Below are 26,766 nucleotides of genomic sequence, written 5' to 3'. Positions count from 1 at the left end.
AACAAGAGCTCTCTGGTGGGAAACTTAGCCAAGTATCTGGACCGTGTCATGCTGAATTTGCCTACTGGAAATGGGAATGGGTGCAGAAAAGAGCAACTAGATCTTCATAAGAAAGTAATGTAGGTAGGTGTCAGTTCATTGCAGCCAAACTACCCCAGCTTAGCTCTACATGTATCTTTGGTTCAAAAGAAGAACCCAGATAGCAGTAGCTACCCAGACAAGTGCTGAAAATGTCTCTGGACAGGAAAGAGAGCTACTTTTTCCCCATGGCTGAGAGCAGGGATGACCCTTTCAGAAGTGGCACCATCCAGGCCAGAGTTAATTGCTGTAGATGTATATGATATGCCCCCAGTGTTTACCCAGGACTCATACAGGGTCGGTATTTCAGAAAACCTGCCTGACTGCTCCTCAGTACAGTGCTAAGATCACTTATTCCTCCATCAATATTGATAAGATAGTAGGACAACTGTTCAAGTTGGGACAGTAAGAGGGGATCTTACCAAGTGTGGAAGACAGTTAATGCAAGAAGAAAACATTGGCCTTGGAGGTAGAAGCAAACAACTGTAAAAGTCATTGTACATAATAAAATACAAACACAATTTAAAGGAAAACAACAATATCCTTGAAGTTACACTGACTTCTGAATCCCACCATATACAAGATGTTGCACTGGGGATTGATGTTCATTCTGTTCAAAACACAATGTCTGAGTTCTGGACTTAATGGAGAAATTGTGTCAAGCAAAAGGAAATTTCCCATTTAAAATAGCACAAGAAGGCTGTACACTGATGACTGATGCCTATAATCCAAGCTACTCAGGAGATTGAAATCTGAGGATTTTGGTTCAAAGCTAACCTTGGGCATGAAAATTTTTGAGACTCTAATCTCCAATTAACCAACAAAAATCCAGGAGTAGAGTTGTGGATCAAGTGGTAGAGTGATCAGAAAAGCTGAGAAAGAAAGCATGGTGCTGAGTTCAAACCCCAGCCCAAGCATGAACACACACACACACACACACACACACACACACACACACACACAACTCAAGCTATAGAACCCACACACACATAGACTGACAGCAGAATCCTACATGGAAAGCAGATCCAATGGTACCTAGCCACTTATCAAATGATGCACCACTCTTCTCCAGTACAAGTTTCACCTTATATATCACTGGAACTGAAGGCCAGCTCTGATTTTCCACTAGACTTCCTACATTGTCACATATCTGAGAATAGCCCTCCTGAAACCACCATCACTCAAATCAGTGTGTCTCTGATCCTGACTTGAGACCCAATGGCCAAGTTCTCTACTCCATCCTAGCCAGCAACCTGAAACCAAACATGCACAGATCAGTAGGCAGGAGGTCGCAAGACAAGCCTTCTAGCAACTTTGCTCCTGCATATGCTAGTGGGTGACTAGATTGTTAGTGGGATGACAATGCCCCACAGATGTTGTAGCTAGTGCTTGGGATACAAGGGAGTCTGAGATCTTTGATACTGCAGGTGCTGTGCATCACAAAGCCCAGCTAAACATTTAACTGCAGGTCAGTGACCCTGGACTCTTTTGTCTAGAACTATGCACTGGTGAGCTTCACACAGCAACAACAGTGTTCTCTGACACCCAAGGTAAATCCTTGGCCTTGATATCTGTGATCTTCCTCTTTGCAGTGGTTCTGGCTCTTTCTTTGTGCCCGTGACAGTCTTCTAGCCTGGCTTTTGGAGGCTACTTTCATGTTCTCTGGAGTTTTGTAGAGAGATATTCAAGGTTCTCCCCGAACTACCATGAAGACACTTTGCCTTATTCTTAAAATGTATGTGTTTCCTCACATTCCTCAAATATGCCCAGTTTAAAGTTCTCAATGTAGTTAAGCATTGGAAGCTCACACCTTGAATCCTATTTCAGAGGCTGAGATCTGAGGATCACAGTCCAAATCCAGCCTGGATAGAAAAGTCCATGAGGCTCTTATCTTCAATTAAACACCAAAAAGCCAGAAGTGGAGCTGTGGCTCAAGTGGTAGGGCGCAAGCCTTGAACATAAATGCTCAGGGACAGCACCCAGGCCCTGAGATCAAACCTCAGGACCAGTAAACACACACTCACACACACACACACACACACACACACACACACACACACACACACACCAAAATACTCTACCCACAAGCTCTTTTATGTGATCAAACTTCTTGGTTTGAAAGTGCCAATAACAATCCAAACATGACTTCTATTTCAATGTGCAAAAAATGAACATCTTTAAATCTTTTCTCCATGAATTTAATTAAGTTTCAATTCATTAATTTAGAAATAAAAGTATAGGGGTTAAAATGCTCTTTTTTAAATTTTTATTTATTTTTATTTTTTGCCAGTTGTGGGGCTTGAACTCAGGGCCTGTCTTTGTACTTTTCTCAAGGCTAGAATCCTTGAGCCACAGCACCACTTTTTATTTTCTTCTGTGTATGTGGTACCAAGGAATCGAACCCAGGTCTTCATGCATGCTTGAGCAAGCACTCTACCACTAGGCCAAACACCCGGACCATAGGTTAAAATGCTCTTATGTCAGCTTTTGTGTATGGTGTAAGGCTCTGAAATTCTTTGCAGGTTTATCTGTGTTGTGCTTGTCTTTGTGGTTGTCTTAAATTTTTGTTAAGTCTAAAACAATATATTTATGAACATTTTTACTACAGAAGTGTCTTACAGTTGGGGGCAACTATTTTTAATTACACTTCCAGTGTAGCCAACCTGATAACCAAAATATAAATATGTTTTATGTACCCTATATGTTTATCTGCATTTTTAAGCAGATAAAGAATACTTCAGAGCAACTCCTAATATGCTAAAAGAAACAGATAATAACTAAAGACCATAACTCATGGTAACTGGCATTGTAGTAGATTGGTTCAATATGTGTTTGTGATTGTTGGTGTCTTTATTGAAAACAAAATGTGTAATGCTGATGAAGTGCGATAATCCGAGAGAATATTACAACTTGTCCATTAGGTAACATCTTGATTTTCCACAAAAAGGTAAATGAAAATTTAGAGGGAACACTTAAATTATTCCAGAATGTTTACTCCAGAATGTTTCACTCTGTTAGGCAGAAAAAAATATGAATATCATCTTTGCAGTTTTAGCAAAAATGAAATATGTGGTAGTTTTACAAAATGGTGCAGTATTAAGTTAAGACTCTAAGTGTCGCTGTTCACCAACCTGGGCAAGAAAATAAAAATAAATGTGAAGACTCGTCCAGCCACAAAGCAGATCAGACACCAAAGCTGCACAGAAATTGCACCCTGACACGGCTCGCATCTGGCCTCTCATTCCACAAGGACCTTGACTTCCAATTCTGAAAAGCACGAATTGATGAGGACCTGCTCTTGCTGCTATTAATCCCAGGGACGTGTGTAACAATCCAGTCATGGCAGCTCCGCAGAGGCGCTGGGACCGCCCGGGTGAGCAGCTCTTGCTTTTCACTCTCCTGGGATTGTGGGGGGTCGCAGCTGGGCAGATCCGCTACTCTATTCCTGAGGAATTAGGCAAAGGCTCCTTCGTGGGGAACATCACCAAGGACCTGGGAATACAACCCGAGGCGCTGGCGCAGCGCGGAGTCCGCATCGTCTCCAGAGGTAGGACGCAGCTTTTCTCTCTGAACCCGCGGAGCGGCAGCTTGGTCACGGCGGGCAGGATAGACCGGGAGGAGCTCTGCGCCCAGAGCGCGCCGTGTCTGGTGAGCTTTAACATCCTTATGGAGGATAAATTGAATCTTTTTCCTGTAGAAGTGGAAATATTAGATGTTAATGACAATGCGCCCCGATTCTTAAGAGAAGAATTGGAAGTTAAAATTCTCGAAAACTCAGCTCCATCTTCTCGTTTTCTGCTAATGGAAGTCTATGACCCTGATGTTGGAATGAACTCTCTTCAGAGATTCAAGCTCAGCAGTAATAGTCATTTCTCAGTGGATGTGCAAAGCCAAGCCCAGGGGTCCAAGTACCCAGAGCTGGTGCTGGAGCATGCCCTGGACAGGGAGGTAGAAGCCACTTACCACCTGGTCCTTATCGCCATGGATGGTGGTGATCCTGTCCGATCAAGCACCGCACAAATTCTAGTCACTGTCTTAGATGCAAATGACAATGCTCCAGTGTTTACGCAGACTACCTATCGAGTGAATGTTCCTGAAAATCTGCCTGTAGGCACACCAGTGTTGTCAGTGAATGCCACTGACCAGGATGAAGGCATCTATGCAGAAGTAACATATTCCTTTGGAAAGATCTCACCGATTTTCCTCTTGAATGCTTTGACTGGAGAAATTTCTGTTTCTGCAACTCTAGACTATGAGGAATGCAGTTTTTATGAGTTGGATGTTGAAGCCCGAGATCAACCAGGTCTTCAAGACAGAGCCAAAGTATTAATAACCATCTTGGATGTGAATGATAATGAACCGGAAGTGGTCATTACATCTGGAAGCAGAGCAATTGCTGAAAATGCACCTCCTGGAACAGTGGTTGCTCTTTTTCAAATCTATGATCGAGACTCTGGACTGAATGGCCAGGTAACATGCTCCATCTCCAGAAATCTCCCATTTGAATTGGAAAGATCAGTAGACAACTATTACAGATTAGTGACAAATTCAGTTCTAGACAGGGAACAGGTATCTCTGTATAACATCACAGTAACAGCCACAGACAAAGGAACACCACCTCTGTCAACAGAAAAGCTCATCTACTTAGGTGTGGCAGATACTAATGACAACCCACCCGTTTTCTCCCACTCATCCTACTCTGTCTATGTCCCTGAGAACAACCCTAGAGGAACCTCTATCTTCTCCTTGAAGGCAGTTGACCCTGACAGTGAGGAAAATGCACAAGTCACCTACTCCCTAGCCAAAGAAACCCTTCGGGGTGCACCTTTGTCCTCCTATCTCTCCATCAACCCCAACACTGGTGTCCTGTATGCACTGTGCTCCTTTGACTATGAAGAGTTTAGAGACTTGCACTTACTGGTGACAGCCAGTGACAGAGGTAACCCACCACTCAGCAGCAATGTGTCCCTAAACCTGTTCATTCTGGACCAGAATGACAATGCACCTGAGATCCTTTACCCAGCCCCTCCAACTGATGGTTCTACTGGTGTGGAGCTTGCCCCTCGCTCTGCAGAGCCAGGATACTTGGTGACCAAGGTGGTAGCAGTAGACAAAGACTCAGGACAGAACGCCTGGCTGTCCTACCGCCTGCTCAAGGCCAGCGAGCCAGGGCTCTTCGTGGTGGGACTGCACACAGGTGAGGTGCGCACAGCCAGGGCCCTGCTGGACAGAGATGCTCTCAAGCAGAGCCTGGTGGTGGCTGTGCAGGACCACGGCCAGCCCCCTCTCTCGGCCACTGTCACACTCACCATCGCGGTGGCTGACAGCATCCCTGATGTCCTGGCAGATTTGGGGAGCCTTGAGCCTCCAAACAATCCTGATGCTTCAGACCTTACACTCTATCTGGTTGTGGCAGTAGCTGCTGTTTCTTGCATCTTCCTGGCCTTTGTCATTGTGCTGCTGGTATTCAGACTGCGGCGCTGGTACAAGTCCAGTTTGCTGAAAGTTCCCAGTGAAGGATTTTCAAGTGTACCCACTTCACATTTTGTGGGTGTAGAGGGGGTTCAGGCTTTCCTCCAGACCTACTCCCATGAAGTCTCCCTCACTGCAGACTCCAGGAAGAGCCACATTATCTTCCCCCAGCCCAACTATGCCCACACGCTCATCAGCCATGAGGGCTGTGAGAAGAGAGAGCCTCTATTGATACAGGAAGATTCGAGTTTTTGTAAAGAGGAAAACTCTTCTGTTCAGGTGAGGTCATTTCTTTTTATTTTTTTGAAGAGGAAATTTTTAAATGTGATTTAATTGATGCTTAGTTTTCTCAGTCTCTTGGAGTGAATCATGTGTGCTATGTATGGCTCCCTCAGAGACTCATGTAGGCTTTAATGCCATTGTAAACAGTATTTAGAGGTGGGATTTCTGGGAATTGATCTTATTTGTAGGATTGTAATTCAATGGACTATTGGAAAGTGATGCAAACTGTGGGAAGTAGAGCCTAATTGGAGGACATGCTCTTGAAAGTTATGCTCTTGCTCTCTCTGCATCCCTGCCATCATTAAGGTCAGCATCTTTGCTGTACCTCTGGGCCCTGGGATTCTGCTTCATCAAAACCTGAAAGCAATAGATTGATTCTATCATGGACTAAAACTTCCAACACCATAAGACCTTTCTCCTTTAAACTTATTTCTCTCTGGTACTTTGTCACAGCAGTGTAAAGCTAATGCAATATAATCCTGATTCTTTTCCTTTATATCAGTAAGTCATTTTAAATCTTAGTTATCTTGATTTTTTCATAAAAATCTTAATAATGTGGAATATCAACGTGTGAGAAGTAATACACCTACTACCTGGCGAATGTAACTGAAACCCCTCTACACATTACCGAGACAATAAAAAAATCTTAATAATGTAGGCTCTAGATGTTTTAAACTTTCTTTTCTAGAAAATTTTCTGTGCCTTTGATTTTATACATCTCCTTTCACAGGATAGTTTTTCTTATACTGTGACATTCGTTGAATCCTTTCTTTTTCCAGTTTAAAAGTTTGCTATTTTTGATATTGGGGTTTGAACTCAGGGCCTCATACTTGTAGACAAGTAATCTAGTACTTTGAACCATTTCACCACCTTAATTTTTTAAAAATTAAAAAATACTGAATCGCAACATTTACTAAGTAATCGATCTTAATTTATTCTCAGCATTATCTTATACTGTTTTCTAATGGAGATTCATCATACATAAGATATTCCCTTCTTTAATTATTTTAACTTTAATTATTAGATTTCATTTTTGTCAGTTCTGGGGCTTGAACTTAGGGCCTGCATGCTTGTCCTTGAGCTTTCTCAAGGCTACCACTTGAGCCACAGCACCACTTCCAACTTTTCTGTGTATGCGGTACTGAGGAAATGAACCCAGGACTTTTATCATGCTAGGAAGCACTCTACCAGTAGGCCACACTCCTGGCCCTGAACTTTAATTATTAGAGATTAAAGTTGTTTTTTAAAATGGATTTCTGACATCTGTAACAGGGAATACCTGGACTTTGGTCTTTAAAGTCTTGAATACTATTCTCATAACTAACTTTAACTTCATTCATTTTAGACAGTCAAAATCTCTATAGTTTATTTACAATAAAATTAGGCTTACCTCATTTAGATTACACAATTCTGGAAAAATTAAATATTCTATGAAATATTTTTCAAAATATAAAGCAGTATAACAAATATTTCTTGGCATTGCCATTATTCTAACACTGTTAAATAAATGTAAGTACCTGTCATCTTATATGTTTGACCGTGTTTGATAATGAGAATGAATTTTAAATGTGTTCAGTAGTGGCAACTTAGAGGAAATACTTCTAAATGTATACATGTCTGACTGGTGGATGGGGGAAGGAATATTGATAGAGCTCAACTAAAAATGTAAGTAAAGCTGCATTTCTCACACCTGTAATCTTAGCTGCCCAGAAGGCTAAGATTTGCTAATCAAATTTAAAGCCAGTCTGAACAGGAAAAGTCCATAAGACTCTTATCTTCAGTTAACCACCAGAAAACCAGAAGTGGTGCTATGGCTCAAAGTAGTAGAGCTCTAGCCTTAAGCAAAAGAGATCAGGGATCTGGGAATGTGGCTTAGTGGTAGAGTGCTTGCCTAGCATGCATGAAACTCTGTGTTCAATACCTTAGGAGGATATAAAACAAAAGGAGCTGGAAGTGGCACTGTGGATCAAGTGATAGAGTTCTAGCCTTGATCAAAAGAAGCTCAGGGACAGTTTCCAGACCCTAAGTTCAAGCCCCAGGGCTGGGGCAAATAAACAGAGAGGGGGGAGAGGGAAACAGGGAGGAAGGGAGATAGAGATATATCGGGGACAAATCCATGAGTTCAAGCCTAGCATTTTGAATCCACATAAAGTGAGGCTTCTATCATATAGGGATTCTATATCCAAATATTTAAAAGAAAGGGAGATTAGAGGATTAGTTCATAACTGCCAAAAGATGCAAATACAATCATGGTTTGTTGAGCAGAAATACAAGCATGGTTTGTTGTTTTTATTGTCAGGGTCATTCTAACAAAAAATGGACTACTAAAGAGGTAGGAGATTCAATTATTGGCAGATTAGTTGAGTGTGATGGTACATAACTGCAATCCCTACACTCAGGATTGAAGCAAGCAGGAGGACCACAAGTTCAATGCCAGCCTGAGCTACAAATCTAAAGAGATAAGAAAGGAAGGGACAGATGAAGGGTGAAAAGGAGGGAGGGAAGGAAGAAAGGAAGAAAGAAGGAAAGCTTTAAAAAAAGGAGTAAGGGAAGGAAGAAGAAAAAGAAATATGAAAGACTGGGCATTGTGATTCAGACATATAATCCCAACACTCAGGAGGTAGAGGCAGAAGGATTGTTCAGCTGCATAACCAGTCACTATCTCAAAAGAAGGAGGACCAGGAGGAGAAGTGCAGAGAAGGAAATTAATGGTCATGGAATTAAGGAAGTACAGGAGATTCTAAATTTAACGAGCTATTAGGCTGCATTATAGCCAAGATACAGTTTTTCAGTGTTGAGTTAGATTATGCTGACAATAGACTGTACTGGCTACTTAAGAACTTAAATTTACATGCATGTACATGTAAGAAAAATAAAATTGAGGAGATTTTTGTAAGAAAAATAAAATTGAGGAGGTTTATTGAAAATATATAAAAAATTATTTGAGGTCCAGGAGTTTGGCCAAGTGGTAGAGTGCTTGCCTAGCATGCATGAAGACCCGGGTTCAATTCCTTGGTGCCACATACATAGAAAAAAGCCAGAAATGGTGGTGCTGAGGCTCAAGTGGTAGAGCTCTTGAGAAAAAGACCAAGGACAGTGCTCAGGCCCTGAGTCCAAGCCCAGGACTGGAAAAAAATTCTTTTGTATGTTGTCACTATTTGTAAAGATAACATTGTGAATTTGAGGATATAGCTCAGTTGCACTGTTGTTTCCAAACACGCTCAAGGCCCTGGGTTTAAAACTAAATAGCAAACACCAGGTATGCCCAGTGGCTCACACCTGTAATCCTATCTACTCAGACACTCTTGAGGGTGACATCTGAGGATTGCAGTTCAAAGCCAGCCTAGGCGTGAAAGTCTGTGAGACTTTCTCTCTTATCTTAAAATAACAACCAGAAAACCAGAAGAGGTGCTAGAACTCAAGGACAGGCCTAAGCCAAGAGTTCAAACCTCACAACAGACAAATTAGTAAATAAACAAATAGCAATGGACTTGCTACTTTGCTTGAAACTCTGGGTTCAAATCCTACTAAGGTTTCGTATGTTTCTGTGTTTTGTGAGATAATGTCTTATTTTGTAGCATAAGCTGTCCTCAATAGCTGGGGCTATTGGCATACCCTTGCAGGTCCAGATGGTTGATGTTTTAAAATACAATAAGAGTAGTACATGTTTTCCTTATCTACATCTATTATGGAACTATTAATTCCAGGTTTCTGAATATATGGCTAAATACTTTTCACTGGTCAGGTGCAGGTGGATCACACTTGTAATCCTAGATTCTCAGGAGGTGATTGTGGTTTGAAGCCAGCCTGGTCAGGAAAGTCAGTGAACTTTTACTTCCAGTTAACCACCAGCAAAAAGCCAGAAGTGGAGAGCTGTAACTCAAGTAGTTGAGTACTAGCCTTGAGCAAAAGGGCTAAGAGCTGGTAACCAGGCCCCTGAGTTCAAGCTCCAGAACTAGTATCCAAAATATTCTACTCTCACAACAGCCATGGTTAAATATCCTGATAATTGCACAGTTGCCTAGGCTCTTTTCCCTATCCACCATATATTAAATTTTGAAACATCAGGGAAAAGTATCTACCAACTTAAAAAATTATTGTAATATATAGAGGGGTTACAGTTACATTCACCAGATAGTAGGTGCATTATTTCTCGCACATTGATACCCCTTCTCATGTTTTTGTCCCCATTTCCCTCTCCCCACATCCTCCCAACCATCTTGTTTTCCCCCTTCCCTTTCCTATTTCAAATAATCAAATGTATATACAATATACCAGGTAACACAGTCAGATATAGTAACCGAAGGGCAACAAAAGAGAAGAGAAATAATATAGTACATTAAAAAACAACAATCACACAAGATAAAGCTCTAGTTTCCATATCCTAGGGATCCTTTCATTTAGTCTCATCCTATATGATCTTATGAATCTAGGTTTTGAGCTATTGTAATCCTTTGCTGGGCCAGTCCTAGATGTGTACTAATTATTACAAATGAGGGTCTGACTTACACTTAATATGATTTTTCCAAGTCTTTCCATTTCCTTACAAGTGGGGCCATGTCATTCTTTCTGATGGCAACATAGAATTCCATTGTGTATAAATACCACATCTTCTTGATCCAATCATCTACTGGGGGGCAGCTGGGTTGGTTCCATATCTTTGCTATGGTAAATAGTGCTGCAAGGAACTTAGTTGTGCTAGTGGCTTTAGTATGTCCTTGTTTCTGGAAGTTTGGGTAAATGCCAAGGAGTGGAATTGCTGGGTCATAGGGGAGCTCTGTGATTAGTCTTTTTAGAAATCGCCATACTGCTTTCTATAGTGGTTGAATGAGTTTACATCCCACTAACCATGTAATAGTGATCCCTCTTGTCCACATCTCCACCAGCATCTGCTGTTATTAGATTTCTTGATCATGGCCATTCTAACTGGAGTGAGGTGGAATCTCCAAGTTGTTTTGAATATCTACCAACTTAACCGAGCTGCTTTATCATCTGTGTTAACTATCGATTTCCAAACAAACTTCTGTTGAGGTGGCAGTGATCAAAAGAAAAAGAATAAAATTACAGAATTGTGGAAAAAGAAATACCTACATCTTTACTAAGGAATAAAACCTAAGCTGAACTCCAAAGAAGCAGGTCTTGAATAGAAAAAAAATATTTCCTATGGAAAATAATGAATAGAACTACCTCAATGCCTGGGAAACAAGTATACTTGCCATTTCTAAAGGACCAAATGAAAGTTAGAATTCTTTAAAACTGTGAGGTTACTTCAATATTATTTAAAAAGCTTGTTATGTTTACTAAACTTGTGTTGGCTGTCTGATTAGTAGAGATCTTTAATAATTTTAATAATTTTATATTGTGAACTGAGAGCCAGTGGCTCTTGCCTTTAATCCTAGCTACTCAGGAGGTGGAAATCTGAGGATCATAGTCCAAAACCAGCTACAGTGGGAAAGTCCCATAAGGCTCATCTCCAGTTAACTACTAGAAAAGTTGGAGAGATACGGCTCAAGTGGTAGAGCACTAGCCTGAAGAAAAATAGAGTTCAGGGACAACACCCAGGTCCTCAGTTCAAGTCCCAGGACCAGCATAACAACAACAACAACAACAACAATTTTATATTGTGGAATAACTTAGAAAACTTGAATATTGGAAATAATGAAGTAGTTTACTCCATCCATTTTATAAAAGTAATTTATATATTGAGTAAATACATATTTTACACAACATTACTTTTTTACCTACAATGAGCAAGGACTTGTGACTCCGCACTTGAGAAATTAACTTCAAAGTTGCAGCTCAATGATTTTTTTTAAATGTATCTGGGATTTCCAAATACTACATTGATCCCAACTTGTCTTAAAATGTATTGTTAGCGTGTCCTGGATATATGAAATTTGAATTGAAGTAAACAGGAATGTTGAAGGGTGGAACAATTTTTTGTAAAATCCGTTTGTTTCAATACGGTGTAGTAACTTAGTTAGGACTCTGAGCGCCGCTGTTCACCAACCCGGGGAAGAAAGATCTGACAACCACCGAGTTCTGCAGCACAAAGAAAGAACAGACTAGACAAGCCCTCTTCCGAGCTGCACCGAGCTCCAGCCTCTGTGCTGCGGGATTCCTGGCGTGTCTTCCCGGTAAGGGAGTGGGATCCACGAAAACGCTCGCATTCTTTGAGAGCACATCTAGTCTAAAATCGAGTTCCGCAGGGCAGCAATGGCGACTCCGCAGAGGGCCAGAGACTATGGAGCATTTGTACTGCTTTCCATCCTCCTGGGGACCTGGAGGGAATCCTGGGCAGGACAAATTCTCTACTCCGTGCCTGAGGAGACAGACAGAGGGTCGTTTGTGGGCAACATTGCCAAGGACTTGGGACTGGAGCAGGGGCAGCTGACGGAGCGTGGAATCCGCATCTTCTCTAACGGTAGGACGCAGCTCTTTGCTCTGAACCCGCGGAGCGGCAGCTTGGTCACGGCGGGTAGGATAGACCGGGAGGAGCTCTGCGCCCAGAGCGCGCCGTGTCTGGTGAGCTTCAATGTTTTAATGGGAGATAAAATGAATCTTTACCCTATAGAAGTGGAAATCACGGATGTTAATGACAACCCTCCTAGATTCATGACAAAAGAAATAAACGTAAAAGTAATGGAGAATACCGCTCCTGGCGTGCGGTTTCCCCTAAATGAGGCTGGAGATCCAGATGTGGGCATGAATGCGATCCAGGGTTATCATCTGAGTCCCAATCGTCACTTCTCCCTGGTTGTCCAAAGTGGGGACGATGGATCTAAATACCCAGAACTTGTGCTGGAGCAGGTGCTGGACCGGGAGGAGGAAGAGATTCACCACCTGGTCCTCACAGCCTATGACGGAGGAGACCCACCCTTATCTGGCACTGCCAGCATCCAGGTCACAGTGGTGGATGTGAATGATCACACACCTGTGTTCTCTCTGCCCCAGTACCAAGTGACTGTTCCTGAGAACGTACCAATAGGCACAAGACTTCTTACAGTGAATGCTGTGGACCCAGATGAGGGATTCAATGGAGAAGTGGCATACTCTTTTCGGAAAATAACTCCAAAACTTCTACAAATATTCCACCTGAACTCGCTTTCGGGAGAACTGACAACTTTACAAGACCTGGATTATGAAGAATTCAGTTTCTATGAAATGGAAGTTCAGGCTCAGGATGGCCCCGGTAGTCTGACAAAGGCAAAAGTGCTGATCACAATTTTAGATGTGAATGACAATGCTCCGGAAGTGTCAATAATGTCTGCAAGCAGTTCAGTCCCTGAAGACACACTTCCTGGGACAGTAATTGCTCTTTTCTACCTCCAAGACAAGGATTCTGGGAAGAATGGTGAGGTAAGCTGCAGTCTTCCAGAAACTCTGCCTTTTAAATTAGAAAGATCAATAGGTAATTATTACAGATTGGTCACAGCAAAAATGTTGGATCGGGAAACTCTCTCTGTGTACAACATCACAGTGAAAGCCACAGATGGTGGGTCTCCTTCGCTGTCTACTGAAGCCCACATATCCATACAAGTGGCAGACACCAATGACAATCCGCCCACTTTTCCTCAATCTTCTTACTCTATCTACATCCCGGAGAATAACCCTAGAGGAGCCTCCATCTTCACAGTAAGTGCCTGTGACCCTGACAGTGACAAGAATGCCCAGATCACTTATTCCTTGAATGAGGACACCATTGAAGGGACACATCTGTCCTCCTATGTTTCCATCAACTCTGACACTGGTGTTCTGTATGCACTTCAGTCTTTCGACTACGAGCGGTTTCAAAACCTACAACTGAGGGTGATTGCATACGACAGTGGGGACCCACCTCTCAGCAGCAATGTGTCACTAAACCTGTTCATTCTGGACCAGAATGACAATGCACCTGAGATCCTGTACCCAGCCCCACCAACTGATGGTTCTACTGGTGTGGAGCTGGCTCCCCGCTCTGCAGATCCTGGTTATCTGGTGACCAAAGTGGTGGCAATAGACAAAGACTCAGGACAGAATGCCTGGCTGTCTTACCGCCTGCTCAAGGCCAGTGAGCCAGGGCTCTTCATGATGGGACTGCACACAGGTGAGGTGCGCACAGCCAGGGCCCTGCTGGACAGAGATGCTCTCAAGCAGAGCCTGGTGGTGGCTGTGCAGGACCACGGCCAACCTCCCCTCTCAGCCACTGTCACACTCACTGTGGCTGTGGCTGACAGCATCCCTGAAGGCCTTACAGACCTGGGCACTATCAGTATGCCAGAAGGCCCTGATAATTCAGACCTCACTCTCTACCTGGTAGTGGCAGTGGCTACCATCTCCTGTGTTTTCCTTGTCTTTGTCATTGGGTTGATGACACTCAGACTACGGCGGTGCTGGCACAAGTCATGCCTGCTACAAGTGGCAAGTGGTGGGTTGGATGATGTTCCTGCCTCACACTTCATAGGCGTAGATGGGGTTCAGGCTTTCCTGCAGACGTATTCCCATGAGGTTTCCCTCACTGCTGATTCTGGGAGGAGCCATATCATCTTCCCCCAACCCAACTACGTGGATACACTCATCAGCCAAGATAGCTGTGAGAAAAATGATTCTTTGTTAAAATCCATAGATTTTCCTGAGTGTAAGGGTGAATCCCCAAGTATCCAGGTAAGTTTTATTCTTCCATTATCTTTTTCTTATTTTCCAAAGCAAGGATTTTGAAGATAGGGTTTTAAAAAATTCTGTTTTATTTCATTGGTGCTACTTTAATATAGAACACATAATTTATGGTATCATTTCATTAGTAAAATCTATGGACATGATTTCTCTGTGTATACCAGAACAGGGGATTGAATTTAGGGCCTGGGTGCTATCCTTAGCTTTTCAGCTCGAGGTTAGAAGAGTTTCATGAACATTCTTGCCTGAGCTAGCTTTGAACCACAACCCTATCTCAGCCTTCTGGGTAGCTATGATTATAGGCATGAGTCACTAATGCCTGGTTGGGAAGATTTTAAATTGGTACATTGTCACATTTTTATATCTTCCTCCTGCTTTCATGTAGGTATCTAAATTCGTGCATTTTCTAACTGAAAATATAATGTTGAGGTTATCACTGTGCTGGATTATCAAGAATAAGATACCCTTTAGCTTCCTTTTCTGAGTTCAGGTTCACATTTATGAAGTTTCCTAAATGATTATTCAGTCTGATGCAGTCTGTGTTCTGCTTCTACTTTTTTGGATCTGTTTGATAGCCCTCAGAACTGTGGGTTTTTATCCATAATTTACAGCACAAATATCTGTTAATATTGGGACTCTTCTAGAAAATTAGATTTGCAGCTCAAGAATGAAATACGTTGAGCTACACTATGTACTATATCAAAGACACACCAGGCATTCTGTTCTACTGATGGTTATAGACCAAAATAAATGATATGGGTCAAATAAAATGTCACTTTAAATCAGGTGTTATGACCCACACCTGTGATATCATTAACAAGGATGCTAAAGCACGTGGGTTAAGAGTTTGGCATCTAACCATGGCTCCACAGTGAGACCCTATCTCAAAAATCCAACAAGTCATCCTGGCTACTCAGGCTGAGATCTGAGGATCACCATTCAAAGCCATTCAGGCAGGAAAGTCCTTTACACTCTTATCTCTAATCACCACCACCCCCAGAAATGGAGTTGTGGCTTGGTGATAGAGTGCTAGCCTTGTGCTAAAAAGCTTGGGGACAGCACCCAGACCCTGATTTCAAGGCCCAGAAGAGGCACCAAAAAAAGTCCAACAAATCATTTCAAGTATTATTACAGTTAGACACCTTAACACAGAATTCCAGGATGCTATTTTAAAGATACAGCCATGTGGTGTCTGTGGGGTCTGGGAATAGGATATTGGAAAGCTATCATATGAAACAACCATATTATGCACTCAAACCCAAGACAAGAAGTCAAATTTCTTATTGGGTCTGCTGAAAAATTCAGCTAGAAAATCACCCAGCTTGAGGATTAACTGCTTCCAAATTGTACAGTATTTTAGTAAACTTGAACACCTCAGATGGTTTTCATCTGCAAAGGTAGATTACAAGGTAGTTTTGATTCATGGAACTGAGTGTTAATTACATGGCTGGTTTTCCTAATGTGTTTTGTTTTGTGTGGTTGTATCTTGCATATAAGGAACTGCACAGTAGGACAATATTGTAGGTCCTTCATTCTGCAGTGTTCAGATGTACAGTCACTTAGGGGGATCACAATATTACATTTTATGAGGAAAGGTTCTCTGACATAAATATGGTTTTCAACTACTATGAAAAGAAAATGCCCTTATTTTCTAAACAATGTCACAGAGCTTTCACAAGCATACATTTCAGGGCCTTTTTTCAATACAGAAGTCAGAAATTCAGACATCAACACTGGTGTTCAAGTTCAATAGACTTCAGTAACTTTATGCTGTAAGCATAGTACTATTTCCTGGTAACTCTTACATTTTATACTCATATAAATGATTGTGTAAAGGGGAAAAGGATAGACTAACTTCAAACTATGTCATTTATGAAACATATGGAAATGAGACTCAGATAATATTACTGTGAGAAAATCACTGAAACATTTGGAAGAATACTATTTGATCAATAAGTTGCACCTACTTTAAAATACATTCCAGCATTGTTGATGCTTTGGTGAGGGGATGAAAGTGATGGTTTAATCCGACTCTGTGCTGTAGTTACCTTTTTATCACTGGTACATATTTGAAGACTGGACATAACAATTTCAACAAACGTTTATTATGTAATTTCCCTAAAACACAGGAATTTGTGCATTAAGTAATTTCTAAGTCTACAATTTTAAATACTATGAAGTATATAGATGTGACAACATAGTTTGTATAGATAACTATAATTACCCTAGTGATTAAATTAAAATAGCAGAAAGGGAACTTTCCTAGTGTGGACTCTGGGCGCTGCTGTTGACCAACCTGGAGAGCTAGGCGCGCTCTCTCCTCTCGCGCAGTCGCACCCAGCTTCCTAAAACAGCCAGATATGACTCACAAGCGCCAGCATTTACACCCCTTCTTCACTGCAAAAAAGAAGGATCTTTTCATGGACTAGAACTGGAAATAAAGTCTTCTTGGAACTCGGAATAACAGCCATACGGACAGACCGCATTTGTAATCTGGAGCCTCCAGGCAGGGGAGCAAACCCCTGAGAAGCAAAAGGATAGGGAATTTCGCCCATCTTTCCTTCCCTTCCTGCTGTCCTTGTCTTTGTTCTGGCCCGCGCTCTCGGAGCAAATCCGCTATGCCATCTCTGAGGAGATGCCCTCGGGATCCCTAGTGGGGAACCTCGCCCAGGACCTGAAGTTCAGTGCCCAGGAGTTACCCACTCAAAAACTGCGCATCAGTTCAGAAGAGCCTCACTTCAGGGTGAGCGCAGAGAGCGGGGAGTTGCTCCTGAGCAGCAGCAGGCTAGACAGGGAGGCGATATGCGGGAAGAGGCCAGTTTGTGCTCTGGAATTTGAGGCTGTGGCAGAAAATCCATTGAACTTTTATCACGTGACTGTGGAGATCTTGGACATTAATGACCACGCGCCAGCATTCACGCAGCCTTCCTTTGAATTGCATATAAGTGAGTCTGCAACACTCTGGTGCACAATTTATCTTAAGATCTGCCCATCATGCAGATATTAGAACCAACTCACTTCACAATTACTAGCTCAATCCCAATGATCTTTTCTTACTTGTAAAAAGAGAGAAATCAGGGCCAGGAAATTGGGCTAGTGATAAAAGTGCTTGCCTAGCACACACGAAGACCTGGGTTCAATTCCTTGGTACCACATACATAGAAAAAGCCGGAAGTGGTGCTGTGGCTCAAGGGGTAGGATTCTAACCTTGAGAAAAAAAAAACAAGGACGGTGCTTAGGCCCTAACTGAAGCCCCAGGACTGGGAGAGAAAGAGGGAGAGAGGGAGGGGGGGAGAGAGAGAGAGAGAGAGAGAGAGAGAGAGAGAGAGAGAGAGAGAGAGAATCAGATGACAGCAAATACCATGAAATGGTATTGAAGTCACCTTAGACTGGGAAAAGCAGAATAACTACCACTTGACATTGACTGCTTTGGACCTGGGGGCTCCACTGCTCAGCAACACTGCACAGATAGATACAGGGCCTAGTCACTGATGCCAAGGAAGACCCTCCAACCTTCAGCCAAGATACATACAGAGTGAGCCTTCAGGAAAGCATGTGCCCAGAAACCACCTGATTCTGGTGACTGCACTGATCCACATGAAGGCATCCATTCTAAGATCACTTCCTCTTTCAGTGAAGTTGTCCAGATCATCCAGTTTGACATGAATTCCAGCACTGGAGAAATTGCTAGCCCAAATACATTTGACTTTGAAGAAGTTAAAAAGTATACTCTGGATTTGGAAGCAAGGGATGGTAGAGAAATGATTATACAATGTACAGTGGAGATAGAGATCTTGGATGAAAAAGACAATGTCCAAGAAATGACCTGCCAGTCTCCACCTGACGAATCATGGAGGATTCTGATCTCCAAGCACACATTAGTTTCCAGAGAGAGAGAGAGAGGGAGAGAGAGGGAGAGAGAGGGAGAGAGAGGGAGGGAGGGAGGGAGGGAGGGAGAGAGAGAGAGAGAGAGAGAGAGAGAGAGAGAGAGAGAGAGAGAGAGAGAGAGAGAGAGAGAGAGAGAGAGAGAATCAGTGACAAGTCGGGGTTTTAGACCGGGAGCAGAACCCAGAGTGCAACATTACCATCGCAGCTACTGATGGAGTAATCAACCCCTCTCCTCTACCTCACATGCCACCGTACGCATTCATAACGCAAACGACAATGCTCCAGTTTTCAGACAAGCCATGGTCCATATGGCTGAGAACAACCCACCTGGGGCGTTATCGCTCAAGTCAGCGCCCCTGACCTCCATGTGGGTCCCAGTAATCAAGTCTCTTATTCCGTTATAACCACTGACTTGTTCTGTGGTCCGTCCTGCGTGTCGGTGAGCACGCACAGCGGGGTGGTGTTCGCCCAGCACGCAGGCGCGCGACCAGGGCTCGCCCTCGCTGCGCACCAACGCCAGCCTGCGCGTGCTGGTGGGCGACCGCAACGACAACCCGCCCCGTGTGCTCTACCCCGCGCTGGAGCCCGACGGCTCCGCGCTCTTCGACATGGTGCCGCGCGCCGCCAAGCCCAGGTACCTGGTCACCAAGGTGGTGGTGGTGGACGCCGACTCTGGACACAACGCCTGGCTGTCCTACCACGTGCTGCAGGCCAGCGATGCCGGCCTCTTCAGCCTGGGGTTTCACATTAGTAAGGTCTGAACTGCTTGAGCCTTGGGCTACAAGGCTGTGAGTCCTCAGTGCCTACTAGTCACTGTACAGGATGGTGGGGGGCCTGCCCTCTCAGTCACTGGCATCCTGCACGTGGTCTTTGCTGATAGCCTACAGGTGGCATTACCAGACTTCTGTGACCACTCTGTGCCCACCCGCCTTCAAGATGAACTCCGTTTACCTGGTTTACCTTAGCTTTGGCTTTGATCTCAGAGCTAGTCCTCCTTGCAGTGTCTTTGGCAATTGCTCTGAGCCTATGACACTCCTCCAGTACCAAGTCTCAGAGTTTTATTCGGCCTTGGTCTCTGTTCCAAGTCTGGATCCATGATTTCCCCTAACTACGGTGAGGGAGCCTTGCCTTATTCTTATAATCTGTGAGTTGTACAGCCACAGAAAACAAAGTTTACTTTTCTAAAATGTAATGAGCAACTGAGTTCAGGACAGGTATTTTCGTAATTTGTCTGTGGCCTTGTTTCTTCTTTGTAATTCCAGTGAGCCAATTTCCCATCAGGTGAGTTTCCTTTAAAGCATACCAGTATTTTCTTTTCTTATACAGTTCTCCATATCCACAGAAAAGTACATGAGTTTCAGCTCTCATGAGTTATCTTACAGAAATTATTGTGAAGGGATAGAGATGTTGCTAAGTGGAAATGTGCTCACTTAGCATGCCAGAGGCCCTGATTCAGTCCCTAGCAACACCCACCAAAAAGTTGTAGTCACTTAAACAGCTCTCATACTTGGGTGGGGCACTGGTGGTTCATGCCTATAGTCCTAGCTACTCAAAAGGCTAAGGTCTGAGGATCCGGATTCAAAGCTATCCCAAGCAGAAAAGTCCCTGACACTCTAACTAGCCACACAAAAAGCTGGATGTGTGGGGTGGGGCCAAGATTTTGGCCTAGTGGTAGAGTGCTTGCCTAGCATGCACAAAGACCCGGGTTCGATTCCTCAGTACCACATACATAGAAAAAAGCTGGAAGTGGTGCTGTGGCTCGAGCGATAGAGCTCTGTCCTTGAGAAAAGTGCAAGGACAGTGCTCAGGCCCTGAGTTCAAGCCCCACAACTGGCAAAAAAGCTGGATGTGGAGCTGTGACTCAAATGGTAGAGTACTAGCCTGTAATCCTAGCTACTCAAGAAGCTGAGCTCTGAGAAGAAAACCATGAGACTATCTTCAAATAATCAACAAAAAGCTGGATATGGGGTTGTGATTCAAATAGTAAAGCACTAGCCTTGCAAAAAAACAAGCAAAACCCTGAGGGTCGGTAATCAGTCCCTGAGTTCAAGCCCTGGAAAACACACACACACACACACACATACACACACACACACACACACCACCCCTCATACAACTCTTCAAAGAATGCATAAAGTATAGAAATAATTCTGTAGCTAATAGGTGTATTCCCTGTATATTTATAAAGCAATAAATGTGTGGTTTTACCTACAATGTGAAGCATTATACATTGTTATTGGCTCTTCTAAGAAGCTAAAGAGATTTTTTCCCACAAATTTCTTGGTCCTGGCACTTATGTAATACCTTTGACTAACACCTTTTGCAGCTTGGACATAGTCTAAATATTGTAACAACTAGGTAATCTGGATAAGGGTGACTCACATCTGTAACCTTAGCAACTCAGGAAGCTGAGATCCAAGCATTACAGTTCAAAGCCATCCCAGGCAAGAAAGTCCATAAGATGCTTATTGCCAATTAACCACCAGAAAACCAAAAGTAGAGCTGTGGCTCAAAATGGTAGCTTGCTATCCTTGTGCAGAAAAGTAGAGCTGTGGCTCAAAATGGTAGCGTGCTATCCTTGTGCAGAAAAGCTCAGGGACAACTCCCAGGCTCTCAGTCCAAGCCCTGTGACCAAAAAAAATATTTAAAAGTCATATAAATAAGCTTTTAAAGCAAAAGAAATTCAACTAAAGTTAGATGCTTTTTTGCTAATTTACTGGTATAATTTCTATAATCTGTGGCTTTGTTGATTTGCTTTTGTCTAAAAGCTCCTAGAATGAGATATCTTAAAGTCTGTTCTCCATGGGCTTTTTGTAATATTTTTATGTAATATGAGTGTGTATGTGTGCATGGATATGTGCATGGATGCCCATGTGATTATTTTCCTATCACAAGGTCCATGAAAAGATCAAAAACATATTCTTCTTGCTCATAACACAGGATTTTCAGGAGTAATATGCATTGAGGGTCATATTTTAATATATAGAGAGGTTACAGTTATATTCGCCAGATAAAAGGTGCATTATTTCTCACACATTGACACCCCTTCTCATGTTTTTGTCCCTGTTTCCCCTCCCCCATGCCCTCCCTTAATCTTTTCCCCTCCTATTTTGAATAAACAAATAAACATATATATATAGATATATCTATATATACCAGGTAACAAAGGCAGATACTGTAACACTATGAAGGCAGCACAAGAGAAGAGAAAAAAACATAGTACATTAAGAACACAGCCACTCATAATTAAGCTCTTGTTTCCATGTCCTTGAGATCCTTTAATTTTGTCTCATCCTATATGGCCTCAAAGAACATTTTATCAGCACCTTTTTCACATTCCTAATATATAATTTTAATTGTTTTCATATAACCCTAAATAAATATATCTGGAGGTCTTCTAATCATTCTACTACCTAAGAGAAAACGTCTTTGACGTTTTAGACAAAATGCCAATCTGATTTTCATATAAAGTGTACACAACAGTGTGCTGTGTCAGCCATTTAAAAGATATCAATTAAAACTCAGTGTCTCATACCTATAATTCTAGCTACCCTGGAAGCTGAGGTCTTGAAATCCTTGCTCAAATCCAGCCAGGGCAGGCAAATTCCAGAGATTCTTATCTCCGATTAATCAGTAAAAGGCCAAAATTTGAGGCATGACTCAAGTGCTGGAGAACCAGAATTCAAGCATCAATACCAACAGAGAGAGAGAGAGAGAGAGAGAGAGAGAGAGAGAGAGAGAGAGAGAGAGAGAGAGAGAGAAAGACCAGTTAAGTATCCTTTAGCAACTGCTTAAGTTAACGGCCAATTTGAAACCTGATGATCGAGAGATTTTTGTAGTGGCATTGTTTGATCTTTCTGCATTTATTGTTGTGCTTTAGTGCTTTATCTGTTGTTCTTCTGATCAAAATATTCAGGGAGCTAAAATGATCTTCACAATATATTTCTACCTTTTAAAATGGTTTGTTTTAAAATGGGATCTTCTCTTATTGGTGAAAAGGTGGAGATTTGCTTTTAGTTGATATCCATCCATACTTTTCAAGTGCTTTATTTTAAACTTCAAAGGTCTGGGTTTTTTAATTAAAACAAGATTATATTTTGTGAAACCTGAGGAGCAGAGATATGACGAAGTGCCAGAGTATCTGACTAGCAGGTATGAGGTCCTGAGTTCAAATTCAGTGCATGTGCACATACATAACACACATACCAAAAACGCACATTATTATAAAAGTAATCTTGGGGCCGAGAGTTTGGCCTAGTGGTTTAAGTGCTTGCCTAGCATGCATGAAGACCCGGGTTCGATTCCTTGGTACCACATACATAGAAAAAAAAGCCGGAAGTGGTGCTGAGGCTCAAGTGGTAGAGCTCTAGCCTTGAGAAAATCTAAGGACAGTGCTTAGGCCCTGAGCTCAAGCCCAGGACTGGCAAAAAAAAAGAATCTCAGGTCCTTATGGGGCCGGGAGTTTGGCCTAGTGGTAGAGTGCTTGCCTAGCATGCACGAAGACCCGGGTTCGATTCCTTGGTACCACATATTTAGAAAAAGCTGGAAGCCAAAAAGCTTAAGCCAAAAAAAAAAGTAATCTTTCTGGGACAAAAGTGTGGCATAGTGGTAGAGTGCTTTCCAACCATGCTGAACCCTAGGTTTGGTTCCTCAGTATCACATACAAAGAAAAAGCTGGAAGTGGTTGTGTCTCAAGTGGTAGAGCACTAGCCTGGAGAAAGCTCAAGGATAATGCTCAGCCCCTGAGTTGAAGCCCCAGGACTGGAAAAAAAAAAAGCAATCTTCCTGTTAACATTTCAGATTATTTTTCCTCCTCCTTCTCCTCCTCCTCCTTCTCTTTTTCTTCTTCTCCTTCTTATTGCCAATCCTGAGGCTTGAACTGAGGACTAGATGCTGTCCCTGATCCTCTTTGTGCTCAAAACTAGAACTCCACCATTTTAGCCATAGTACCACTTCCACCTTTCTCTGAGTAGTTGATTGGAGATAAGGGTCTCATGGATTTTTCTGCCCAGACTGGTTTTTAACCACAATAGTCAGATTTCAGCCTCCTGTGTAGCTACGATTACAGGCATGAGCCATCGGTGCCTAACCAAAATCTTAATTTCAAAAAATTTTTGATATGCAACCAAAATTGTGCCTATATAAAAGCACCACTCTATAGAAAACTCTATAGGAGATTATCATGATTCATTAGCTTAAATCAAATAAAACAATTTTAAGTCAATAAGCTTCTTTTGCTTTAAAAATAAGCTCAAATGAAGACTGTAGTCCTTGCTAAATATATGTGTATTTATATATAATGTTGCCATAAAGTCTTAGGGCATAATGGGAAATAAACCTGGCATATATATGTTTAGAGGAGCAAATGGTTTGCAGAAAAGTGAGTAATTCAATATAATGCTAACCCAAAAACCTGTTCATTCTTTGTATTTTTATAAGATCTTCAATATACCTCACATTCCTTGGCAAAGTCTTTTAAAATATGGACTTCGGAGTAAACTTTAAAAATTCAAAAGATAGTAATAAAAAAAGGTCAGTGTTTTTCCCATGTATCTAGCAGAATGTTTCAAACCTAAGTGACGTGTTTCTGGGTGCAGTAACTGGTTAGGACTCTAAGTGCCGCTGTTCACCTACTGTGAAACAAAAGCTATGCGCTTCTCCGGCTCACAAAGACAGACTCCACAAACCAAGTGTGGGCTGCAGGAAAGGTCTGTCCCTAAATTTGGGGCATCTCCAGTTTTCCATAATCTGAGCCAAAAGATTAACAAGATACACATGCCCAGTGAAGATTCTGAAAGGATTCTGTAGCTGAACAATGGCGGATTCCAAGAATCACCAAGGACACAGTAAGCTGATGCTGTTTTTCTGGCTGCTGGGGACATTGTGGCAGATCGGGACGGGACAGATCCGTTACTCTGTGCCGGAAGAGACCGACAAAGGCTCGTTCGTGGGGAACATCTCCAGGGACCTGGGACTGGAGCCCCGCGAGCTGGCGCAGCGCGGAGTCCGCATCGTCTCCAGAGGTAGGACGCAGCTTTTCTCTCTGAACCCGCGGGGAGGCAGCTTGGTCACCGCAGGCAGGATAGACCGGGAGGAGCTCTGCGCCCAGAGCGTGCCTTGTCTGGTAAATATTAACATCCTAATTGAGGATAAAGGGAAGCTCTTTGGGATAGAAATCGAAATAACTGATATTAACGACAATAATCCGAAATTCCATGTTGAATACCTGGAAGTGAAAATTAATGAAATCGCCGCTCCCGGGGCTCGCTTTCCACTCCCAGAGGCTGCTGACGCGGATGTGGGCGTGAACTCCCTGCAGAGCTACCAGCTCAGCCCCAATCACCACTTCTCCCTGGATGTGCAAACCGGAGACGACGGTACCTTAAACCCAGAGCTGGTGCTCCAGAGAGCCCTGGACAGAGAGGAAGAGGCCACGCACCACCTGGTGCTCACGGCCTGCGATGGCGGTGACCCTCGCCGCTCCAGCACGGTGCGCATCCAGGTGACCGTGCTGGATACCAACGACAATGCCCCGGTTTTTGCTCAGCCCATTTACCGAGTGAAAGTCCTTGAGAGCGTGCCCCCGGGCACCCTGCTGCTTACAGTAAGAGCTACTGACCCGGATGAGGGAGCCAATGGAAAAGTGGTGTATAAATTCCGCAAAATTAATGAAAAGCAATCCCCACTATTCCATCTTCATGCAGACACGGGGGAAATCTCTGTAGCAAAAAGTCTAGATTATGAAGAATGTTCTTCATATGAATTGGAGATACAAGCCGAGGATGTGGGGGCTCTTTTGGGGAGAACCAAAGTGCTGATTGTGGTGGAAGATGTCAATGACAACAGACCGGAAGTGACCATCACCTCTCTGTTCAGCCCAGTGTTGGAAAATTCTCTTCCTGGTACAGTAATTGCCTTCTTGAATGTGCATGACCAAGACTCAGGGAAGAATGGTCAAGTTGTCTGTTATACACATGATAATTTACCTTTTAAATTAGAAAAGTCAATCGATAATTATTATAGGTTGGTGACATGGAATTATTTGGACCGTGAAAAGGTCTCTACTTACAATATCACAGTGATAGCCTCTGATCTAGGAACACCACCTCTGTCTACTGAAACTTACATCACCTTGGTTGTAGCAGATACTAATGACAACCCTCCTACTTTCTCCCATTCCTCCTACTCAGCCTATATCCTGGAAAACAACTTGAGAGGGGCCTCTATCTTTTCATTGACTGCACATGATCCTGACAGTCAGGAAAATGCTCAGGTCACTTATTCTGTGCCTGAGGACACAATCCAAGGAGTGCCTCTGTCCTCCTATGTCTCTATTAACTCAGACACTGGTGTTCTGTATGCTCTGCAATCTTTTGATTATGAGCAGATCCAAGACTTTCAGTTACTGGTGATTGCCAGTGACAGTGGAAATCCCCCACTTAGCAGTAATGTGTCACTGAGCCTGTTTGTGCTAGACCAGAATGACAATGCACCTGAGATCTTGTATCCTGCCTTCCCTACAGATGGCTCCACTGGTGTAGAACTGGCACCTCGCTCCTCAGAGCCTGGGTATCTGGTAACCAAGGTGGTGGCAGTTGATAAAGATTCAGGGCAAAATGCCTGGTTGTCCTATCGTCTGCTCAAGGCCAGTGAGCCAGGGCTCTTCGTGGTGGGAGTGCACACAGGTGAGGTGCGCACAGCAAGGGCCCTGCTGGACAGAGATGCTCTCAAGCAGAACCTGGTGGTGGCTGTGCAGGACCACGGCCAGCCTCCCCTCTCAGTCACCATCACTCTCACTGTGGCAGTGGCTGACAGCATTCCGGAAGTGCTGGCTGACTTGAGCAGTGATAGGATCCCGGATGCCCCAGAGGGTTCAGACCTCACACTCCACCTGGTAGTGGCAGTTGCCATTGTATCCTGCGTTTTCCTAGCCTTTGTCATTGTGTTGTTAGCACTCAGGCTTCAACGCTGGCAGAAGTCTCGCCTACTCCAGGCTTCTGGAAGTGGACTAGTGGGTGTGCCCCCCTCACATTTTGTGGGCATTGATGGGGTACAAACTTTTCTGAAGACCTATTCCCATGAGGTCTCCCTTACTTCAGGCTCCCAGACAAGCCACGTTATCTTTCCTCAGCCCAACTATGCAGACATGCTCATCAGCCAAGACAGCAGTGAGAAAACCGATTCTCTGTTATCACCTCTAGATTTTCATGACAGTAAAGATGAAGCTGCTTGTGCACCGGTGAGTTCAGTTCTTTGATCTATTCCTCAAAGGAATTTTAAGGCATGTCACAATGTTTTTTTTTTATTTTCGTGGCACACTATAAAAATGAACACTTAACAGTCATAGGTTGTTATTTGGTATGCTTTGAAAAGGATTGGACATTAGTCAACCTT

At 43.1% G+C, this 26,766-nt stretch overlaps 1 protein-coding gene and 1 pseudogene across 11 annotated transcripts in view; both read left to right on the top strand.

Annotated features, from left to right (window-relative positions):
* Nucleotides 1-26,766, top strand: part of LOC150063974 (protocadherin gamma-C4) — a 186,176-nt gene that overhangs the window by 53,886 nt on the left and 105,524 nt on the right. The window contains exon 1 of one of the 11 annotated variants that reach the window (XM_090331354.1): nucleotides 3,213-5,829. The exons of 8 other annotated variants lie outside the window; for them this stretch is intronic. In XM_090331354.1, the coding sequence (XP_090187480.1) occupies nucleotides 3,418-5,829 (2,412 nt within the window). In that variant the 5' untranslated portion in view covers nucleotides 3,213-3,417. Of the gene's footprint in view, nucleotides 1-3,212; nucleotides 5,830-12,048; nucleotides 14,476-24,065; nucleotides 26,612-26,766 lie in introns of those variants that run through there. 2 more of the 11 variants (XM_090331341.1, XM_090331344.1) reach the window with 2 other exon arrangements.
* On the top strand, nucleotides 15,307-19,520 carry LOC150063975 (protocadherin gamma-B4-like; annotated as a pseudogene).

The sequence above is a fragment of the Megascapheus bottae genome, chromosome 4, assembly GCF_031878675.1.
Source record: "Megascapheus bottae isolate mThoBot1 chromosome 4, mThoBot2.hap1, whole genome shotgun sequence".
Classification (NCBI taxonomy): domain Eukaryota; kingdom Metazoa; phylum Chordata; class Mammalia; order Rodentia; family Geomyidae; genus Megascapheus; species Megascapheus bottae.
This window is presented reverse-complemented; position numbering and strand designations above follow the sequence as displayed.